This window comes from Schistocerca americana, chromosome 8 (genome assembly GCF_021461395.2).
Source record: "Schistocerca americana isolate TAMUIC-IGC-003095 chromosome 8, iqSchAmer2.1, whole genome shotgun sequence".
Taxonomy (NCBI): Eukaryota; Metazoa; Arthropoda; class Insecta; order Orthoptera; family Acrididae; genus Schistocerca; species Schistocerca americana.
The window spans coordinates 491321983-491342155 of record NC_060126.1 but is presented as its reverse complement, the minus strand read 5'-3'; the positions used below and the strand labels follow the sequence as shown (position 1 = coordinate 491342155).

Genomic DNA, 20173 nt, shown 5'->3' with positions numbered 1-20173 from the left:
ATACAAAGCAATCTTAAACTTTCACGATTCTGAAATAAATTTAGAGAAGGAAGGTAAGTCAATAGCTTTGAAATTTGAAGATTGGCTCTCAAACCATGACGAAGAAATTAATCGGCTTTATCTCCCGTTAGACAACAGTTCGGAATTTTCGACGGAACTTGACACTAACAATCACTCTGCAAGTACTGACAGGGATGATATCGACGGCGCATTTGATACTAATGACTTTATTCAGAATAAAATTCACACAATTGAGAATTGTAATGACACTGATAGGCAGGAGGTTTTTGAGATTTCACAAGCACATTCCACAGTTTTTACTCACAAAACAGGAAAAATCAAGGGATCTCAATACCAATTTCGTGTTCGTGAGCATACTAAATTTTGTGTTAGACCATACGTAATTCCGGCACATTATAGGGACCATGTTAGAACAGAAATACAATCTATGCTTGACGAGGGCATTATTGAGCCTGCAGTAAGCTCATACAACAATCCATTACATGTTGTTGAGAAGAAAAATGGATCGATCAGGCTTGTCTTAGATTCGAGACAAATCAATACTATCATCATTCCTGAAACAGACAGGCCGCAAAAGTTGGAAGAACTTCTTCAACATTTTAATGGTGTAAAAGTGTTGTCTTCTATTGATCTCAGATCCAGCTTTTATCAGATCGAACTTCATCCAGAATGTAGAAAATACACAGCTTTCCTTTGTTTCGGCGTTTGTTATCAATTTCGGAAACTTCCTTTTGGTTTGAACATTTCTTCAGCAGCGTTCATTCGCGGGCTAAATTCCATATTACCTGATTTCTTAAAACGTCACATCACCTTATATGTGGGTGATATTCTAATATGAGAAGCCTCGTGGGAGCAACTTAAATCGCATCCTCAACAGTTTGTTCCATATTTTTGCAGAATCTGGAATTACAATTAACTTGGAAAAGTCTGAATTCGGTAGGACAAAGGTGAAGTTTTTGGGACATATTATTTCTTCTGAAGGCATTCAGCCGGATCCTGAAAAGTTAGAAGCAATCAGAGCCATTCCAGTTCCATCCACAAAAAAACAAGTCCGCAGTTTTCTAGGTCTCGTAAATTTTTACCGTCGTTTTCTGAATATGCAAATTCTAGTTACACCAAAACTTTGTTCTCTCACTGGAAAAAATACTATTTGGAACTGGGACGAACAAGCACAGTTGGAATTCAATTCTTTGAAAGAATCGCTACTTAACGCGCCAATACTAGCTCATCCAGATCTGTCACAAGAATTCTGCCTTAGCACGAATTCTTCTAAAGTCGGTCTACGTGCCCATTTATTTCAAGAAGCCACAGAAAATGACACTACTGTTCAGAAAACCATTGCTTTTGCTAGCCGAGTGCTAACAAAATCTGAAAAAAAAATTCCGTTACTAAATTAGAAGCTTTAGCTATCGTTTGGGCATTTAACAAATTCTGTTTCTTTCTTTCTGGTAAGCACGTAAAAGTATACAGTGATCATCGTGCATTATAATTTCTTATTTCTTCAAAATTAAATCATGATAGGTTAAAACGTTGGGCATTGTTTCTGCAAGAATTCCACTTCACAATAGTCTACATTCCCGGCAAGGAGAACATTGTTGCAGACGCACTGTCACGTGCACCGGCGGGGCTTGAGAAAAGTAACACAGAAGGCAACTTCGAGAAAAATTTCAGTATTCTTTACATTCAGAAAGTCGCCTTTGAAAACTTCATCACCACATCTTTAAAGGACATTGCTCATGAACAAGATAACGATCCGATTTGGAAAGACATCAAAAGTAAATGGCATGAAAAGACACACACTCAGATTCGGCATTATTATTGGAAACAACATACTCTTCAAACGCTGCACTGTTGATGACAAGCTATGGGTACTTTGCATTCCAGACGATTTCGTTAATAAGCTCATTTGGTACAATCATTTCAGCTACACACAATTTGATCCACGAAAATGTTATCATATTCTTCGAACGACTTGTTACTTTAACAATATGGAAAAGAGAATTCGAAGAGTCTTGTGTATTTGTAAACTTTGTCAAAAAGCTAAACCATCTACTATCTCACATCGTGCTCCGTTTTTTCCTATCATTCCTTCTAAATTAAAAGAATTTGCTGCTGTTGATCTCTTGGGACCCCTTGTCAGAACATCGAATGGATTTTCGTACGTTCTAGTCGCTGTTGAACTTACTTCAAAATTTGTTTCTTTCACTCCGTTACGTAAAGCCACTGGACGGTCTGTATCCAACGCCTTTGTTAAAAATTTCTTACGTGAAGCTGGAAACGTTAGTAAAGTCATTTCAGATAACGGACCGCAATTCAGATCTGCTGTTTGGTCACGCGTGCTTCGGAACCATAAAATCAAACCTGTTTTTATTTCATTGTACTCACCACATTGTAACCCGTCTGAACGGATTATGAAAGAAATCAATAAGCTTTGCAGACTTTATTGTCACAGAAAGCATCAGCATTGGGACAGATATTTACACGTATTTCAAAACGTGCTGAATGAAATTCCTCGTGATTCCACTGCTTTACCACCTATTCTTGTACTAAAGAATGAAGAACCACCGAACAGAATCCGAGAGCTTGTACCTTTTCCGAATACACGTAAACTTCGACACAAAGACATAATTGATTTAGCTATTAAAAATATAAAATCTGAAGCAGACAAAAGGGCAAAACTACACGATAAAGCAAATGCAAAGAAATTATATATTGGTCAGAAAGTTCTCATTAAAGCTCATTCATTGTCACATAAGAAGAAACACTTGAGTCACAAATTCTTTTAGTTTACAATGGTCCTTACAGAATCCGACGTATATCACATGATAATTGCGTACGAGGAAGAGTAAAGGATTGCACCACATTTCACATGTAAAACCTTTTATTGAAGGATAATCTGCTTTATAACTTAGTCTTTGCCATAAAGTTTTTCACTTCACTTCACTAGTATGCTTTGTCGGACTTAGAAACTGTTAACATGCAACAATGTTTTCAAGTTCACTATCCAGTCTAGAACCTAGGGAACATATTTAGACAGTATTTACGAGTGCATTGTTATAGTGAACAGACGACACAATGTTATTGTGTGTGTACGTTCTTGCTTGTTAGTTGCACGATTACGTAACGACTATAAGGCTAACATACTTAAAACATGTACCGGTACTGCTAATGAGATTTTAATGCGCATTTTGGTTTACTTGAAAACACATTCTGGATTTAAAGTACTTTCTGTGAGATACCAGATGACACAGTGGTTAGTTTATTTGACAGCTACACTATTATATCACGACGCTAGCAATATGTGACACAATTTACATTATTGCTTTTGCGATGTATCTGTTTTATATCTGCACAGTTTTTCTGTATTATTCTGGAAAGTAAAACTTGTTTTAGTAGTAACTTTTGTGGTATAGCTACAATGAGATAGCCATTTCTGTAGCACAACAATACGTTACAGTATAATACTTTCTTGATCACGGTAAGGTACGTAACAACTACGATATCTATACGCAAAGCATTTCACTTTCGTTTATGATGAGGTAAGTACATTGACTTCAGCAGAACTTTGCTTACAGAGGACGATAACTACGACACTTGCACAGAATTATCTTACAGTAAGATGCACATTTAGCGCTACAGGACACGCATTTGAGTGATTAATTTTGTACTTAAACCATTTATTTTTCAAGATTTTTCAATTACAAAGATAGTTTTCCGTGATACATTTCATTCCATTGCTGTAATCTGTAACACCTGAGGGTATAATTACATTAATCCTCAGGGGGGTACACGCTTACTTTGTGTACCATGTGTGTGGCAAGCACAAGGAGCCCTAGCTAATATGGTATTTGCTTATACAACTTTACACATCGGTACGATATTTCTCTAACACAGAATTACGTAGCTATCTGATCATTTAACTGAGAGAGACAAATATTTATTTTACTACATCAGTGACAGATGTTTACGTAATCACACAGTTGGATAACTTCACACTTATGAAATTGTATTTTGTCTGTACTTTGTGAAATGTTCATATTTTTTCGGAACTATTGTCATACTATGAGAGCTTTGAATGATGTATTTGGTATGGGATCATGATTTTTAAAGTACGTTTGAGGTAGATGAAACTTTTGACATGAGCAGAGAATTTTTTTTAGGTTTTGAAATTATTGGAGGAAACCACGACGATTTTGAGATTTGGCTGAGGTTTTATGATGTTATGATGACGATGTGTATTACGCTGTTGCGGTATGTTTATGATCAATAAGCTGATGCTATATGAGGAATTTGATTATGCTAAGTATTTATTATGATGAAATATTGAAGAAGTGTCTACAAATATGTATATGTGTAATAAAGCAAGGAATATTGAGTAGTGGTTAGGGACTCTGGTTTGTGAAAAAGGATGTTGGAAACCGAGAATCGTACTTTAAGAGTTATGAAATGTGTGTATATGCGTGAATGTATCACTATGCTGGCAAAAATTTTTTGCACACTGTTATATTTACAGGATTTTGTTTCTACAGATTTGAAACTCAAATTCTCGACCTGTGAAATTTTTATATGAGACTGTCACTGTAGTGCAAACTGGTGTCATAAATATTTCGGCAAGAAAGTTAAGTGACCACCTGCACGTAATGCGTCGTGGGCATCCAGCTGCGTGACAGTCACCTGGAAAAAAGCATTAGTGTGTGCCTTTCAGAGTCACAGGTGGAGGAAAAAAAAGAGGCCATCATCTTCGCTATTGACATTCCCTTGTAGAAAGCATCGAAAATGCGACACGCTCAAACCTTAAAACATATGATTATACCGTGGAGCTCTTAATTTATGATATTTACTAAAATTCCTAATGAAATGATGAGAAACATTTTACATCTATTGTCTTTCTAGTTGAGAGATTGCTCATTTTGTTTAATATCTAGATTCTAGCTCTACTGCAGCATTGGTTAAAATAAAATTTAATAGATGTACTAATACAGATATTTTATGCCTACAGATCCAGTAAACAGTAATTTTATTATCTACTTAAAAAAAACGAGGGAGCACAAAAAGACATTTCCCTTCACAGGAATTGCATACATAATTTTTGTCAATGACTGGTAACTTTTTAGTAGTGTAAGTTAAGTTGATGCATCACTCCAGTATTAAGTTGTGACATAGGTATTAAACATGGCCATTTTTACTGTAATATTTTTTCTGCTGTAGCTGTGTCATGTTTAGGTATAAGTTATTGCATTTGCTGCTGCTGTGTGCCAGGCATAGTGCTACTGAATTTCACTTTGTATTACTCTGTTAAGCCATCTTTACTACTGCTTTATTTTTCTTTTTGCTGCACATTGGCTCATATTAGTGATAATGTTGCATTTGCTTTGCTAACTTATATATAACTTATATATAACTTACATATATTGCTGCTTGCTTTGCCAATTTGCATTTTTTTGTCATTGCTGTTTGTGTTAATTGTTTTGTGCTGCTGCATTGCATCGTCTCTTAGTTTAGCATGTGAGCTCAGTAGATTTAAGTTAGCTTAAGAGGGGGTAGACTATATAAGAAACTAACTATGATGAATTGGAAGAAATGCATTGAGATGCCATGAGAAAATGGTTTGGCCAAAAAAGTAGTGTACAGTGGAGAAAAACTATTTTTGATAGAGGATGTGAACAGAATACAGAAAGCATGCTTGGATAGGATTTTTTTTTTTTGGCCGGAGCAAATGTTGAAATAAGAGGATCGATCTATGGAATGAAGTTTTGGGTTGGACTACAGTACCAAATGTTACACTGAAAACAAACCCTGTCCTTTCCCACTATGTGTTTGTGTACCCTTGTGTATTTGTTTTCTTCCTGTCTCTGTGTACTGTTTCATAGAATTTTTTTCTCTTCTAATACTAAGCTACATTCACTATGAAGAGGAATACTGTTATCCTCAAATATGATTTGCATTAATAATAAGTTATTTAATTCGTAAAGATGTTTAGGCATTATTTATTGTTTTGTTTTAATGCTCATGTGTGAATTTGATGTTTCAAAAGTTATTGTGATCTTTTATGTATGAACTTATGTCATAATTCCTGTAACATTGATGTATATGTATATTTCTATTCTTTTGTAAAGCCTGTATTACTACAAATGTTATCTGTATTGTTATGTTCTTTAATGATGTATTTTGTACCTATGTTATTGTATTCTCATGTTATAATATTGTAATTGACACCAGTTCATCAAATTAAGTAACTTGTAATCATTCATTTCACTGCACACATTTCTGTCGGTCATACTATATGTACAATATGTGAAAAAAAAGGAGGACTGCTAGTGTTTGGACGTGTGTTAATAATTCAGCAAGGGACTGATTAACAGCATTGCTGGTTCTAAGGACAATTCAAAAACTTTGTGAGTCACACAAGTAGTGGTTTATGGACTTGCTATATTCTCCGTAAGACTCTTCTATGGTGATTGTGCACCTGCACAGTCGCAACAGATGGCTGTTGGCCGTCTCTACAAGGTCTACAGTGGGTCTGCACCTCTGGTGGCCCACCAATACCATACTCTCTGCCAGGACTACAGTGGGTCTGCTCTGTGATGACCTACCTACCAATATTCTTCAAAACGTCGACTGACTCTGCTGTGGGTTTGCTCTGTTGTGGCCCATTACCTGTCTGCATGTCAAGAGTCAGCACTGTCTTTCCGTTGGAAAGACAACACTACTTCTTCAAGACTGCATGGAAATCCACTACTTCCGTGTGCATTCTATTTTGCCGCTGAGACTTTGAGAAAAACTCTGCAATTTTACTGTGATGAACGATCAGGACTGTCTTTATGGACTGTGACAAAATTCTAGCTTTTGACCAACATCATATCGATAAGTGTGTGCATTTGATATCTTTGTTATTGTAATTATGAAATTTTTTTCAAATCTGTATTGGCAACTGCCCAAAACAATTTGTGAAATTTTTTGTGGGGAGCATGGAAGCTATGTAAGTAGGCTGTTTAGGTTTTTTTAATGGTAACGCCACGTAGCGCTCTGTATGAAAATCACTGGCTGTGCTATGTGCAGTCTGTGGCTGAGTGGCATTGTTGGAATTTGCCATTGTAGTGTTGGGCAGTTGGCTGTTAACAGAGCGTAGCGTTGCGCAGTTTGAGGTGAACCGCCAGCAGTGCTGGATGTGGGGAGAGAAAAGGCGGAGTTTTGAAATCTGTAAGACTGGATGTCGTGAACTGCTATATATATATATTATGACTTTTGAACACTATTAAGGTAAATACATTGTTTGTTCTCTATCAAATCTGTAGTTAGTGCCTTCAGTAGTTAGAATCTTTTATTTAGCTGCCAGTAGTGGCGCTCGCTATATTGCAGTAGTTCGTGTAACGAAGATTTTTGTGAGGTAAGTGATTCATGAAAGGTATAGGTTAATGTTAGTCAGGGCCATTCTTTTGTAAGGATTTTTGAAAGTCAGATTGCGTTGCGCCAAAAATATTGTGTATCAGTTTAAGCACAGTCATGTAGAATTTTTCAAAGGGGAAGTTTTAAAATATTTGGGCGTAAGACTAGAGTGATATGAAGTGGGACAAGCATGTAATGGCAGTTGTGGGGAAGGTGTATAGTCGTCATCGGTTCATTGGTAGAATTTTGGGAAGATGTGGCTCATCTGTGAAGGAGACCGCTTATAAAACACTAATACGACCTATTCTTGAGTACTACTCGAACGTTTGGGATCCCTATCAGGTCGGATTGAGGGAGGACATAGAAGCAATTCAGAGGCGGGCTGCTAGATTTCTCACTGGTAGGTTTGATCATCACGCGAGTGTTACGGAAATGCTTCAGGAACTCGGGTGGGAGTCTCTGGAGGAAAGGAGGCGTTCTTTTCGTGATTCGCTACTGAGGAAATTTAGAGAACCAGCATTTGAGGCTGACTGCAGTAGAATTTTGCTGCCGTCAACTTATATTTCGCGGAAAGACCACAAAGATATGATAAGAGAGATTAGGGCTCGTACAGAGGCATATAGGCAGTCATTTTTCCCTCGTTCTGTTTCGGAGTGGAATAGGGAGAGAAGATGCTAGTTGTGGTACGAGATGCCCTCCGCCACGCACCGTATAGTGGATTGCGGAGTATGTATGTAGATGTAGATGTAGATGTCATAGCGACAAGAGACTCACTGATAGTAGCGGAACGTGTTTCCATCGGCATATTTTGTACTCTACTACTGCCTACTCAAGGAAATGTACAAGTCAGAGGAAGCGAACACCAGTTCAAACTAAACACAACACGAGAGGAGTTACTCTAATTCTCATGGAATATCATAGTCCATCTACATTCATTGCAGTTCCCGTGCCATATGATCCCATCGTCAGGAAGTAAAACATCTGGCTGGCACAGCCTTGGTGCATAGCAACACGCGCACATCTGATATGTGTCAAATACATTTCGTGACAATTGCCGCTGATCTCGGACAGCTCAGGAGGTTCACAGTGCTATACCTGAGTTACTTTCAAAGTGAAATAGTGCCTCTGTGATCTACCATGGCCTAAAAGTGAAACGAAGCGGCCATTTCAAGGGAGAAAAATAATTCTGTCACCATCCTTCATTCCGATGTGCAGAATGCAAGACGAGCAAATCGGATTGCAGTAATGTCGACATAACGATCAGTAGTGGCGATCTCGGGTGTCATGAAGACCACTTCTGACCACAAATTGGGACAGTGGCGGGTGCTGAGAGAACCACTGCTCTACACCTTTTGTAATTGTCAACCCTCGAATCTGGAGGCCAGTGGGCGTTTAAGTTGCACAATTTAGGTGATCATGTTACACGTGACAGCGTTCAAGTTCGGAGAGTTGGTGGGTGTTAAAGTCTTACTCCCGAAGGCTTCAGTGAAACAGCGGTATCTGTAATAACATTATATTGACGTGATCGCTACAATGAATATTCTCTCTTTTGGCGCCAAGGAACAGTCTAAGCTACTTTCTAAGGTGTCGACGAGGAATGCCTGAGAGCAAGCCGACGTGGGTTGCGGTAGCGGGAACCAAAGATGCGACCCGTGGAAGCGCCTCTGTTGATACGACGGGCCTCAGCACTCTCGAAGATGGGCGTGCGCTTAGACCCGTACCCACGGCATCTTCCAGATGGCAGTGGATGCGAAAGCGGAAGCCCAGGTTTCTCCAAGCACAGTCACCATACAGCCAGGAAGGCGGTACACATACAGCCTGGGAGGAGACACTCAGGTGCCCATCCAGCATGCAGAAGATGGCGTCTTGCAGTCAGTCAATTTGCCCCTTCACCAGAGGAACGCCTTTTAGGTCCTCATCTTTTATCAGTCACGGCTGTGCCACGTCTGTAGCGGCGGCGTTGAGTGGTGCGGTCCACCCATAGCTGGTAGGCTATAGTCTCGTAACTGAAGTCTTCATACAGGCAGCAGGCAGTACATCACGGTTTGCCACTAGAGTTAACCTATATCTAGCGAGACTGTCATCCCATCGGTATCAGTGACACAGGTGGAATGACCAGATAATGGAGACGACATGTCTGAAACGGGAGTGTTTAAAACCAGACAACACGTTATGGTAGCAGGCTAGGTGACCATTTGCCCTCGTTTAACCAGCAACCTGTCTGCACTCTGGCGTCTGAGTTATGGATGATTTTTACCTGCCTCTGCATTTCTCCTATCAGTACTAGGACGCGTTGGGGTGGTGGAGCTCGGATGTTGCGTGTTATTATTCCATGTTGTAGAGTTTGCACAACAACATTCTAGTTGCTGTCATACTGCATCATTTGCACCGCTTGCTGTGGCTTTGCTTTTGCAATGCTGTCAAACTTCGTGTGCTTTAGGTTATGTTTGTACAACATGGCCTGAGGCAAGCGTGATTCCTTTACAGTTTGTGACTAACAATAGCTTCGAAAACTATTGTACACTCAGGAACAGCCGGCCGGAGTGGCCGTGCGGTTCTAAACGCTACAGTCTGGAGCCGAGCGACCGCTACGGTCGCAGGTTCGAATCCTGCCTCGGGCATGGATGTGTGTGATGTCCTTAGATTAGTTAGGTTTAATTAGTTCTAAGTTCTAGGCGACTGATGACCTCAGAAGTTAAGTCGCATAGTGCTCAGAGCCATGGGAACCATTCTGAACTCAGGAAAAAGGTAGTTGTACAATACAGCTCTGAATTAGATTGAAGAGATAACAATACTGTGTCAGAACGATCAGCAAATCAAGAAAAAGATCAACAACTTAAAAGAGGGTATACAAGAACGGGAGAATAAAACTGAATTCATTGATAGGAAAATTAATAGTAAATCTGTGATGGTGAGGAAGATAATGTGTTTGTGGTAGTCAAGAGTGATAACTGATACACCCAGGGGAGAAGTATAGCATGAAAGGAGAATTGCACCCAATGATATCTACCAAATCATTAAAAGGAAATTTCAGTGTGTACTTTAAAGATGAATACGAAATACAGTTTTCAATAGACAGACTGAGAGGTAAAGTTTCCACCTGGGAAGTTAGGACGAGACAAGACGATAATAGTTGCAATCAGCTTGAAGGGGAGTATCAGAATAAATGTTTGTCAAAGCGATTCAAGGTGCCAAACGTGAAGATTTACTACATCGCCAATCTCTTAAGATATACGGGGGTAACCCAGATGATGAAGTAGAGTCAGAGCAGGCATAGTGAACCAACAACTATTTTGCTGGTATACCAACTGGCGACTAGTACACACCCAGCCGTGTGGGACTTTACTTTCCCTTTCAAGTCTCATTTCTCTCCTAACTTTCCTATCCTCAGAGTAAGAAAATTATAGAAATTATTAAGTTTACTAACCAGTCATAGTCCAATGTTTCAATGAGAAACAGCTTAGTAAGTCTTGTCATACAGTCATTACAATAATATGAAAGCAATGTTAAACTAATATTTGAGATATCAAAGACACCGTGTTTTGCGTTACAGTTCAAAGTCAGAACTATAGAAATAATAGTGAGTGAGTGTAGCTAATTATTATCCCTAAACAATTTATGTAATATTGTAGATTTATTGAATGAGTCATAAAAATCAAAGGAACTATAAAGAATTGGAAGGATATGACACATGATGATTGGGATAAGTAAAAAACTACTTAAACGACATACAGATGAGGAGTTACTAGTTCAGATGAATATTATGAAGTATAAGGATGTTTAGTGTAATGAGTTGGATGGTGTATGGAGAAGTTAGGGAGGATGAAGGATTTTTTAAATTATTGATGCAAAGAAGATGATCAATAGATGATGATGCAAGAAATACGTGAAGTTAATATAACATTGAACTGAGAGAGAAATGTGTAATGGAGGTTTTGTGTCAGTTGAAAGGTTAATAGAATATGAAGTATGCAAGAGCTAATATTTGAACAATGTTGTTGATTTTCACATAATTTGTCCCATTGATATCTGTGTGTATTTATATATAAGTAACTAATGAAGAAAACAATATGGTCATAACAAGTAAGGTGTGACTCATAAATGGCTAAGAATAATGATTTAACACTAGAACCGCCGGAACTAGTACTATACTTAGAACCGCCGATGTGGTCAAAGTGACCACTTTCTTTGTAAGTACATGCTGTGGTGTTTAATGTAAATATTAATGACCTTGATAACTCTGTATCACTTTAATTACGTTTAATAACAGTGTCATTGTATTTTACAACAACAACAGGAACATAATATTACTAATATTAAAGAACATAGTTCACAATATTTATTTGCAACCATACTAATTGTATTGCAGTAGTTTTAAAATTAATAGAATTTAATCTTACTGGAGAAACTAAGTACCCATGAATATGTTAAGAGAAAGACCAATCATAAAATATGACCATATATAGTACCTAATCCTACTTACAAGCATTACAAACTACTGTCTTTATTACTTAATATGTACACAGCCCGCAGACGTATCTCTTGCATTTACTGCACACTTCATTTGTCTTGTTTCTGCATTTCCTCGATTGGCACAGTTTTCTTACTTTCGCAGGAATTTCCGCTTCTTCTCTTTCTTTATCGCCATCGCCCTTTTCTTCCTTTTCTTTTCCATCCTTTGGCATCCTTTTCTGATTTCTGGTTTCCATATAGGCTCTACGTAATTCTTCTGCTAGATTTAGGATGAAATTCCTCCTACTTATTTTGATCCCTGTCACTAGTTTGAAAATGATCCATGCGTTGATGGCTGCTAAATCAAGGATATTGTGAAATACGAGTACAGGCCATCGCCGAGTACCAGAGTGGACAGAATATTTCCTCGTCATCTGGTCCAAGACATCTACAGCAAAATTTTGTACTATTGTAGAAGCTCACTGTTTCGGGAAGATGTTTTGAATTATTTTGTATTTCAACATCTGTGTGCAAGGTGCTATGCAGAAGAACATTTTTGTTCTTTTTCCCTTGGTAGACAGTGAGAGTACCACCTTCCGCTGGCCGGAGTGGCCGTGCGGCTCTCGGCGCTACAGTCTGAAACCGCGAGACCGCTACGGTCGCAGGTTCGAATCCTGCCTCGGGCATGGATGTGTGTGATGTCCTTAGGTTAGTTAGGTTTAAGTAGTTCTAAGTCTAGGGGACTGATGACCTCAGAAGTTGAGTCCCATAGTGCTCAGAGCCATTTGAACCACCTTCCCTTTTCAAGAGAACAGACGTATAAAGAGGAGTTTTCATTTTCTTTTTTATAGTGTTCGGAATTTCTTTTCTTGCACGGTTGATAGTGCCGACAAGACTAGTTTTCTCTTTTTCCAGTCTCTCCCCAAGTGTGACCATAGTGAAAATATTATCAGTAGTTACATTTCACCCCTTATTGCGATATGGAGCTACCAATTTCATTACTACTTGTTCTGGAAGCTTCCCATTAGGTGCCCTCTGTTCGTTCTTTCCTGCATGAGACATATGAGAAATCGGTTGGAAACGCTCCTCATATCAGCACGTTGTAAGTGTCGCCACTGGCGCCAACCTTGTGTGAATGCTCTGAAAAGCTAATCGTTTGCATATCACAGCATCTTCTTCCTGTCGGTTAAAATTCGCGTCTGTAGCACGTCATCTTCGTGGTGTAGCAATCTTAATGGCCAGTAGGGTAGTAGACTTGTCTTCGTTAGGAATGCCCTTTTTGCCAGCGCTAGTCTGCTTTTTATGTCCTCACTGCTCTGCCCGTCATGCATCAGTTTGCTGCCTAAGTAGCAGAATTACTTCATTACATCTAGTTCATGATCACCAATCCTGATGGTAAGTTTCTGGCAGTTGTCATTTCTGCTACTTCTTATTACTTTCGTCTTTCTTCGATTTACTCTCAAACCATATTCTGCACTCATTAAACTGCTCATTCCATTCAGAAAATCCCCTATTTTCCCTTCATTTTCACTGACGATGGGAATGTCACCAGCGAATGTTATCACTGATATCTTTTCACTTTGTATTTTAATCCCACTTTGAAACTTTCTTTTATTTCTGTCATTGCTTTTCCGGTGTACAGATTTAACAGTAAGAGTGAACGACTACATCCTTGTCTTACACTCGTTTTAATCCAAGTGCTTCGTTTTTGGTCTTCCACTCTTATTGTTCCCACTTGGTTCTTTTACATGTTGTATATTACACCTCTCTATAGCTTACCCATATTTTCTCAGAATTTCGAAAATCTTGCATCATCTGACATCGTCGAACGGTTTTTGCAAGTCGGCAGATACTGCGAACTTGTCTTGCTGTTCTTTAGTCTCGCTTCCAGTGTCAACCACAACGTCAGAATTGCCTCTCTGATGCCTTTACCTTTCACAAAGCCAAACTAGTCGTCATCTAAGACATCCTCAGTTTTATTTTCCATTATTCTGTGTCTTATCCTTGTCAGCAACTTGGATGCCTGAGCTGTTAAGCTGGTTGTGCGACAATTCTCGCACTTGTCGGCTCTTGTAATCTTCGGAAATGTGTGGATGTTGTGATGGTAATCGCCAGACTCATACATTCTACCGAGCGTCTTGAGTAGTCTTTTTTTGCCACTTTCACCAGTGATTTTAGAAATTCTCATTGATTGTTATCTATCTCTTCTGCCTTGTTCGATTTTAAGCCTTCCAAAGCTGTTTTAAATTCTTATTCTAATACTGGATCCCCTATCCCTTCTATACCAACCCCCGTTTCTTCTCCTATCACGTCATCAGACACGTCTTCACCCTCATAGGTGCCTTCAACGTACTCTTTCATCTATCCGCTCTCTCCTCTGCATTTAATAGTGGAATTCTCATTGCACTCCCAGTGTTACCACCCTTGCCTTTAATTTCACCGAAAGTTGTTATGACTTTTGTATATGCTGAATCAGTCCTTCTGACAATCGTTTCTGTTTCGGTTACCTCACATTCTTCATGTAGGTTTTTCTTTCCAACTTCTATGTTCGCCCTTTTTAGAGATGTTCGTCCTATTCAGCAGAACCGTCCACTAAACTATTTTTTATCGCAGTATCTTTAGCCACAGAGAACTTGAAGCTTATCCCTTCATTCGTTAGTATTTCCGTATCCCACTTTTTTCAGCGTTGATTGTTCCTGACTAGCCTCTTGAACGTCAGACAACTTTTCATCACTACTGCATTGTGATGTGATTCTGTATCTGTTCCAGGATACGCCTTAAATCGAGCATCTGATTTCGGAATGTCCGCCTGACTATGATGCAATACAACTGAAATCTTCCCGTACCTCCCGGCCTCTTGCAACTAAACTTCCTCCTCTAGTGATTCTTGAACAAAGTATTCGCTGTAACTGAAATTTATTCCATAACTAAATTAGTCTTTCGCCTTTCTCATTCCTAGTACCAAGCCCATATTCTCCCGCAACCCTTTCTTTTTCTCCTTCCCTTACAACCATATTCCAGTCTCCCAAGACTAGTCCCTTTATATCGCAGCCAACCAAATTCTTCACCTAATGGTCGCGACATCACCTGGTTTCCTGCAACACGGACATTGATACAACGAGAAGTCGAGACCAGCGTTATTATTGTCGTATGCTGGCATAGGTTACTAATACTTATATGCATGTCTAAAAGAACATACGCTGTTGACGATTCACAGCTGTAAGAAATACTATGAATTTTTTTTCGCTGACTACGACTTCCTTGATATCATTTAAGTTAGGTACAGATCTACTACCCAATAGTGGCATATGTAAATCCATGCTGGATCGGGACTACGAGATACGGATGTAGACAGTGTGACGTTTGGACGTTTGGGTCCGTTTGCGGTGCATGCATGGATAGACAAAGTAGTTGAGGCGACTGTTTGCAATAAGTAGGAAATGCCGGTTCGAGCCCCACTCCAGCACAAATGGTCATATATCAGTATTGGGTAAAAGACACGTACCAAATACAGCTGATATCAAGGAATTCATTGCAAGTGAACAAATTTCCAAGTCAAAAACAACAGTGTGTGAGCAAATACACTTACCTACGCCCAGTAGCGGATGACACTGGAGATTGGTGCAGTGGATTGGTCTGCCACTTTTGCTGCACTTACACGTGTTACAGGACTTCTTAAGCGTAGTTCCAGGGACACACTTGTCTTCAGGAAGCTGAGCTGTAACAAAAATAATAATTTGTCCTAGAGCGATCGTTACTGCACACAACTGCACTTGTCGGTACCCAAAGTAACGTTTCATACGTTGGCTTTCATCTACGCTGGACTCCGCAAACCACCTCATGGTGTGTGGCGCAGGGTATTTTGTGTACAGCTGTCCCTTCATCCCGTTCCTGTTCAAGTTACTAATGGTCCGTGGAAAGAACGACTTCTGTTGAACAACTGCGTGATCTCGAATCGGTCTAATTTCGCCTTCATAAACTTTTCGTTTTAGATACGCATAGGAGGAAGTAATATACTGGGTAACTGTTCTAAGGATGAACACTCCCCGAATTTTAATAGTGAACAACACCATGATGTAAAAAGCCTCTGGAGTTGGTTAGTATCATCATAAAGCTTTTACATTTACAGCATTGACTACTAACGAAATGTGCTGCTGCTCTTTGGATATTATTTGTACTGTGTCCAGACTAAGCGCCTGCAACTCTCGCTTCCCGCGAAGCACACCGGTAGAGCGGGCCCCAGACCGAGTAGGGGTCTGCCTGGCCGGTCGTCCCGGAAACACAGACGCTTCCTAGAGACCACCAGGAGGCGTCCACGGCGCCGCAAGAGGTCGCTACAGCCACGGACCTCTTTCCTTCCGCTCGACACGTGACTGCAAATAAAGCCAGCCATATCCATGCGCCGAGCAGTATTTAGGCTGGCGCAGGAGCCTGGAGAGGCGGTTCACGCCGAGCGAGCCCACTGGTGTCATCGTAGCCGCCGCCTCATCGTCCACCGCCACCAGCGTACCCGAGCCATCCCCGCAGGGCCTCTTCTCGTCCTCGGACTCAGGTGACGGCAATGTGGACTCCGCGCCGCTCTGCACGAGACGCCCGGAGCTTGGTTTGATGAAGTTGTATGGTTACTACAGACAGTTTATGTTTGGAAGAATCTTTGATTTAGTTATTGGTAGTCTTGGAGGATCAGTCCTACCTCACGAATATTGTTTTGTAAATTTTGAAGAAAGACTTTAGTTTAAATAAAAACGCTATAACCCACACTCTGAGATTTTCCTATCCGCGGACGGCGGATATATTAATTTGCGTCCTGTATCAATCATACCTGACAATCGCGGACGGTTATCGTGTCCTAATCTGCTACAGCACACTGTAACTATCGCTCTAAAATTATGCCATGTCTCCTCGAAGGAAAGCCAGAAATCATACTAAAAGTACGTCATTCCTCTTAGAATGCTTGTTGGTAATTGTACTGAAACTACGCCATTTTCCTTGGAATGACTGCTGGAATACAAATAAAATGGACGAAAACACTCTTTCTGCGATAACTAGAAACCAGTGTCGAGTGCTGAGTCGCACTACCGTCAACTTAGTGCTGGAACACAGCTGTCTGTTTCCGACTGTGCATGCTCTGAAGCGACATCATCCCATCCGGCACTAGGAGTGGTATACTGCTTACAGCACCAAGTCAGTAGTTTTCTTTAAAAGTGTGTGTAACGTATTGGGCAAGTGCAAAGTATGAGAGAGTCTTGAGAAGCAATAGCTGTAAGGGCTGAGTGTTCCCACACGCGGTGTAGCATTTTACTGGCTTGCATTAAATCTTTGCTTTCCTGTTAGGAAGTACAATCATCTCTCTCTCTCTCTCTCTCTTGTTGAATTTGCCGCGCCACTGATATCCTGCACAATAGTGTGGTTTCACATTAGTGTTCCTATCCTCCTGCTGGCATTTGCTTCATCGCAGTGTAGGGTATGAAGGATTTATGAGTAGCACTCCATGTTCTAGCTCGCTTGGTTAGTGGTCAAGCGCAGGGGCTGATAATTCGTCAGCCTGGCTTCGATTCTTGTGCTACCACTTTTTTTCCATTTTCTACTTTAATGACAACGTTAAACGATTAATTATAACAACTGAATATACACTACTGGCCATTAAAATTGCTGCACCAAGAAGAAATGCAGTTGATAAACGGGTATTCATTCGACAAATATATTATACTAGAACTGACATGTGATTACATTTTCACGCAATTTGGGTGCATATATCCTGAGAAATCAGTACCCAGAACCACCACCTCTGGCCGAAATAACGGCCTTGATACGCCTGCGCATTGAGTCAAACAGAGCTTGGATGGTGTCTACAGGTACAGCTGCCCATGCAGCTTCAACACGATTCCACAGTTCATCAAGAGTAGTGACTGGCGTATCTAGTTGCTCGGCCACCATTGACCAGACGTTTTCAGTTGATGAGAGATCTGGAGAATGTGCTGGCCAGGGCAGCAGCCGAACATTTTCTGTATCCAGAAAGGCCCGTACAGGACCTGCAACATACGGTCGTGCATTATGCTGCTGAAATGTATGGTTTCGCAGGGATCGATTGAAGGGTAGAGCGACGGGTGGTAACACATCTGAAATGTAACGTCCACTATTCAAAATGACGTCAATGCGAACAAGAGGTGACCGAGACGTGTAACAAATGCCATCCCATACCATCACGCCGGGTGATACGCCAGTATGGCTATGACGAAAACACGCTTCCAATGTGCGTTCACCGCGATGTCGCCAAACTCGGATGTGACCATCATGATTCTGTAAACAGAAACTGGATTCATCCGAAAAAATGACGTTTTGCCATTCGTGTACCCAGGTTCGTCGTTGAGTACACCATAGCAGGCGCTCCTGTCTGTGATGCAGCGTCTAGGGTAACCGCAGCCATGGTCTCCGAGCTGCTAGTCCATGCTGCTGCAAAGGTCGTCGAACTGTTCGTGAAGATGGTTGTTGTCTTGCAAACGTCCCCATCTGTTGACTCAGGGATCCGTTACAGTCATGCGGATAAGATGCCTGTTATATCGACTGCTAGTGATACGAGGCCGTTGGGATCCAGCACGACGTTCCGTATTACCCTTCTGAACCCACCGATTCCATATTCTGCTAACAGCCATTGGATCTCGACCAACGCGAGCAGCAATGTCGTGATACGACAAACCGCAATCGCGATAGGGTACAATCCTACCTTTATCAAAGTCGAAAACGTGATGGTACGCATTTCTCCTCCTTACATGAGGCATCACAACAACGTTTCACCAGGCAACGCCGGTCAACTGCTGTTTGTGTATGAGAAATCGGTTGCAAACTTCCCTCATGTCAGCACGTTGTAGGTGTCACCACCGACGTCAACCTTGTGTGAATGCTCTGAAAACCTAATCATTTGCATATCCCACCATCTTCTTCCTGTCTGTTAAAATTCGCGTCTGTAGCACGTCATCTTCGTGGTGTAGCAATTGTAATGGCCAGTAGTGTATTTATGTAGCTCAATTTATATGCGCAAAACTAATATCTTCAATTTAGGAATATTATGAAAAGGATAGTTGCTACTCTCTATATAGTGCAGATCCTGAGTCGCAGATAGACACAACAACTAGACTGTCAGAAAGTGAGCTTTCAGCTAACAAGATATTCTTCAAAAATAGACAACACATATACACAAACACTCATGCAAACACAACTAACATACATATGATCAGAGGCTCTTGCCGATGAAGCCAGACTGCGAGCAGCAACATGATGGGAGAGGAAACCGGTTGGTGGGTGTAGGGAGTAGGCTGGAGTGGGGAGGGGGAGTGGTAGCTGGGTAGGGGTAGGGGATGGTGAAGTGCCGCTTTTGGGAGCGTACAGGGACGTGGAGGAGGGAGGTTACGGTAGTTAGGTGCAGTCACAAGGTTAGCCAGAGGTTGGGGTAGGGAGGGGAAGCGATAAAGGAGAGAAGTAAAAAGACTGAGGGTGCATTGACGGAATAGAGGGCTGTGTAGAGCTGGAGTAGGAACAGGGAAGAGGCTGTTGGATGAGGAAAATGACTAATGAGGGTTGAGGCCATGCCGGTTATGGGAACATAGGATATATGGCAGTAAGAGTCCCCATGTGTGTAATTCAGAAAAGCCAGTGTTGGTGGCAGGGATCCAGATGGCACAGGCTGCGAAGCAGTCATTGAAATGAAGAATGTCGTTTTGGGTGGCGTGGTCAGCAACAAGGTGGTCCAGCTGTTTCTTGGCCACAGTTTGTCAGTGGCCACTCATGCAGATAGACAGCTTGTTGGTTGTAATACCATCTTAGAAAGCAGTGCAGTGATTGCAGCTTAGTTTGTAGATCACATGACTGGTTTCACAGGCAGCTCTGCCTTTGATGGGATAGGTGATGCTTGTGCCCAGCCTGGAGAAGGTGGTGGTGGGAAGATGTATGGGACAAGTTTGTATCTAGGTCTATTACAGGAATATGAGCCATGAGGCAAGAGGTTTGGAGTGCGGATTGTGTAGGGATGGACAAGGATGTCATGTAGGTTCGTTGGGTAGTGGAATATCACAAATGGGAGGGATGGGAAGGGTAGTGGGTAGGACAATCTTAATTTCAGGCCATGACAAGAGGTAGTTAAAGCCCTGGTCGAAAAAGTTATTCAGTTGTTCCAGTCTTGGGTGGTTCTGAGTCATTAGGGAAATGCTCTACTGTGGCCAAACGGTGAGACTAGGTGGGTGACCAGAGAGATAAGGCATGGAAGATCTGTTTTTGTACAAGGTTGGGAGGGTAATTACTGTCCATAATGGTCCAGTGA

General features: G+C 41.0%; 1 protein-coding gene across 1 annotated transcript in view; it reads right to left on the bottom strand.

Annotated features, from left to right (window-relative positions):
• Positions 1-20173, bottom strand: part of LOC124545935 (pacifastin-like protease inhibitor cvp4) — a 166803-nt gene that overhangs the window by 30482 nt on the left and 116148 nt on the right. The window contains exon 4 of the mRNA XM_047124896.1: positions 15449-15577. Within this exon, the coding sequence (XP_046980852.1) occupies positions 15449-15577 (129 nt within the window). The remainder of the gene's footprint in view (positions 1-15448; positions 15578-20173) is intronic.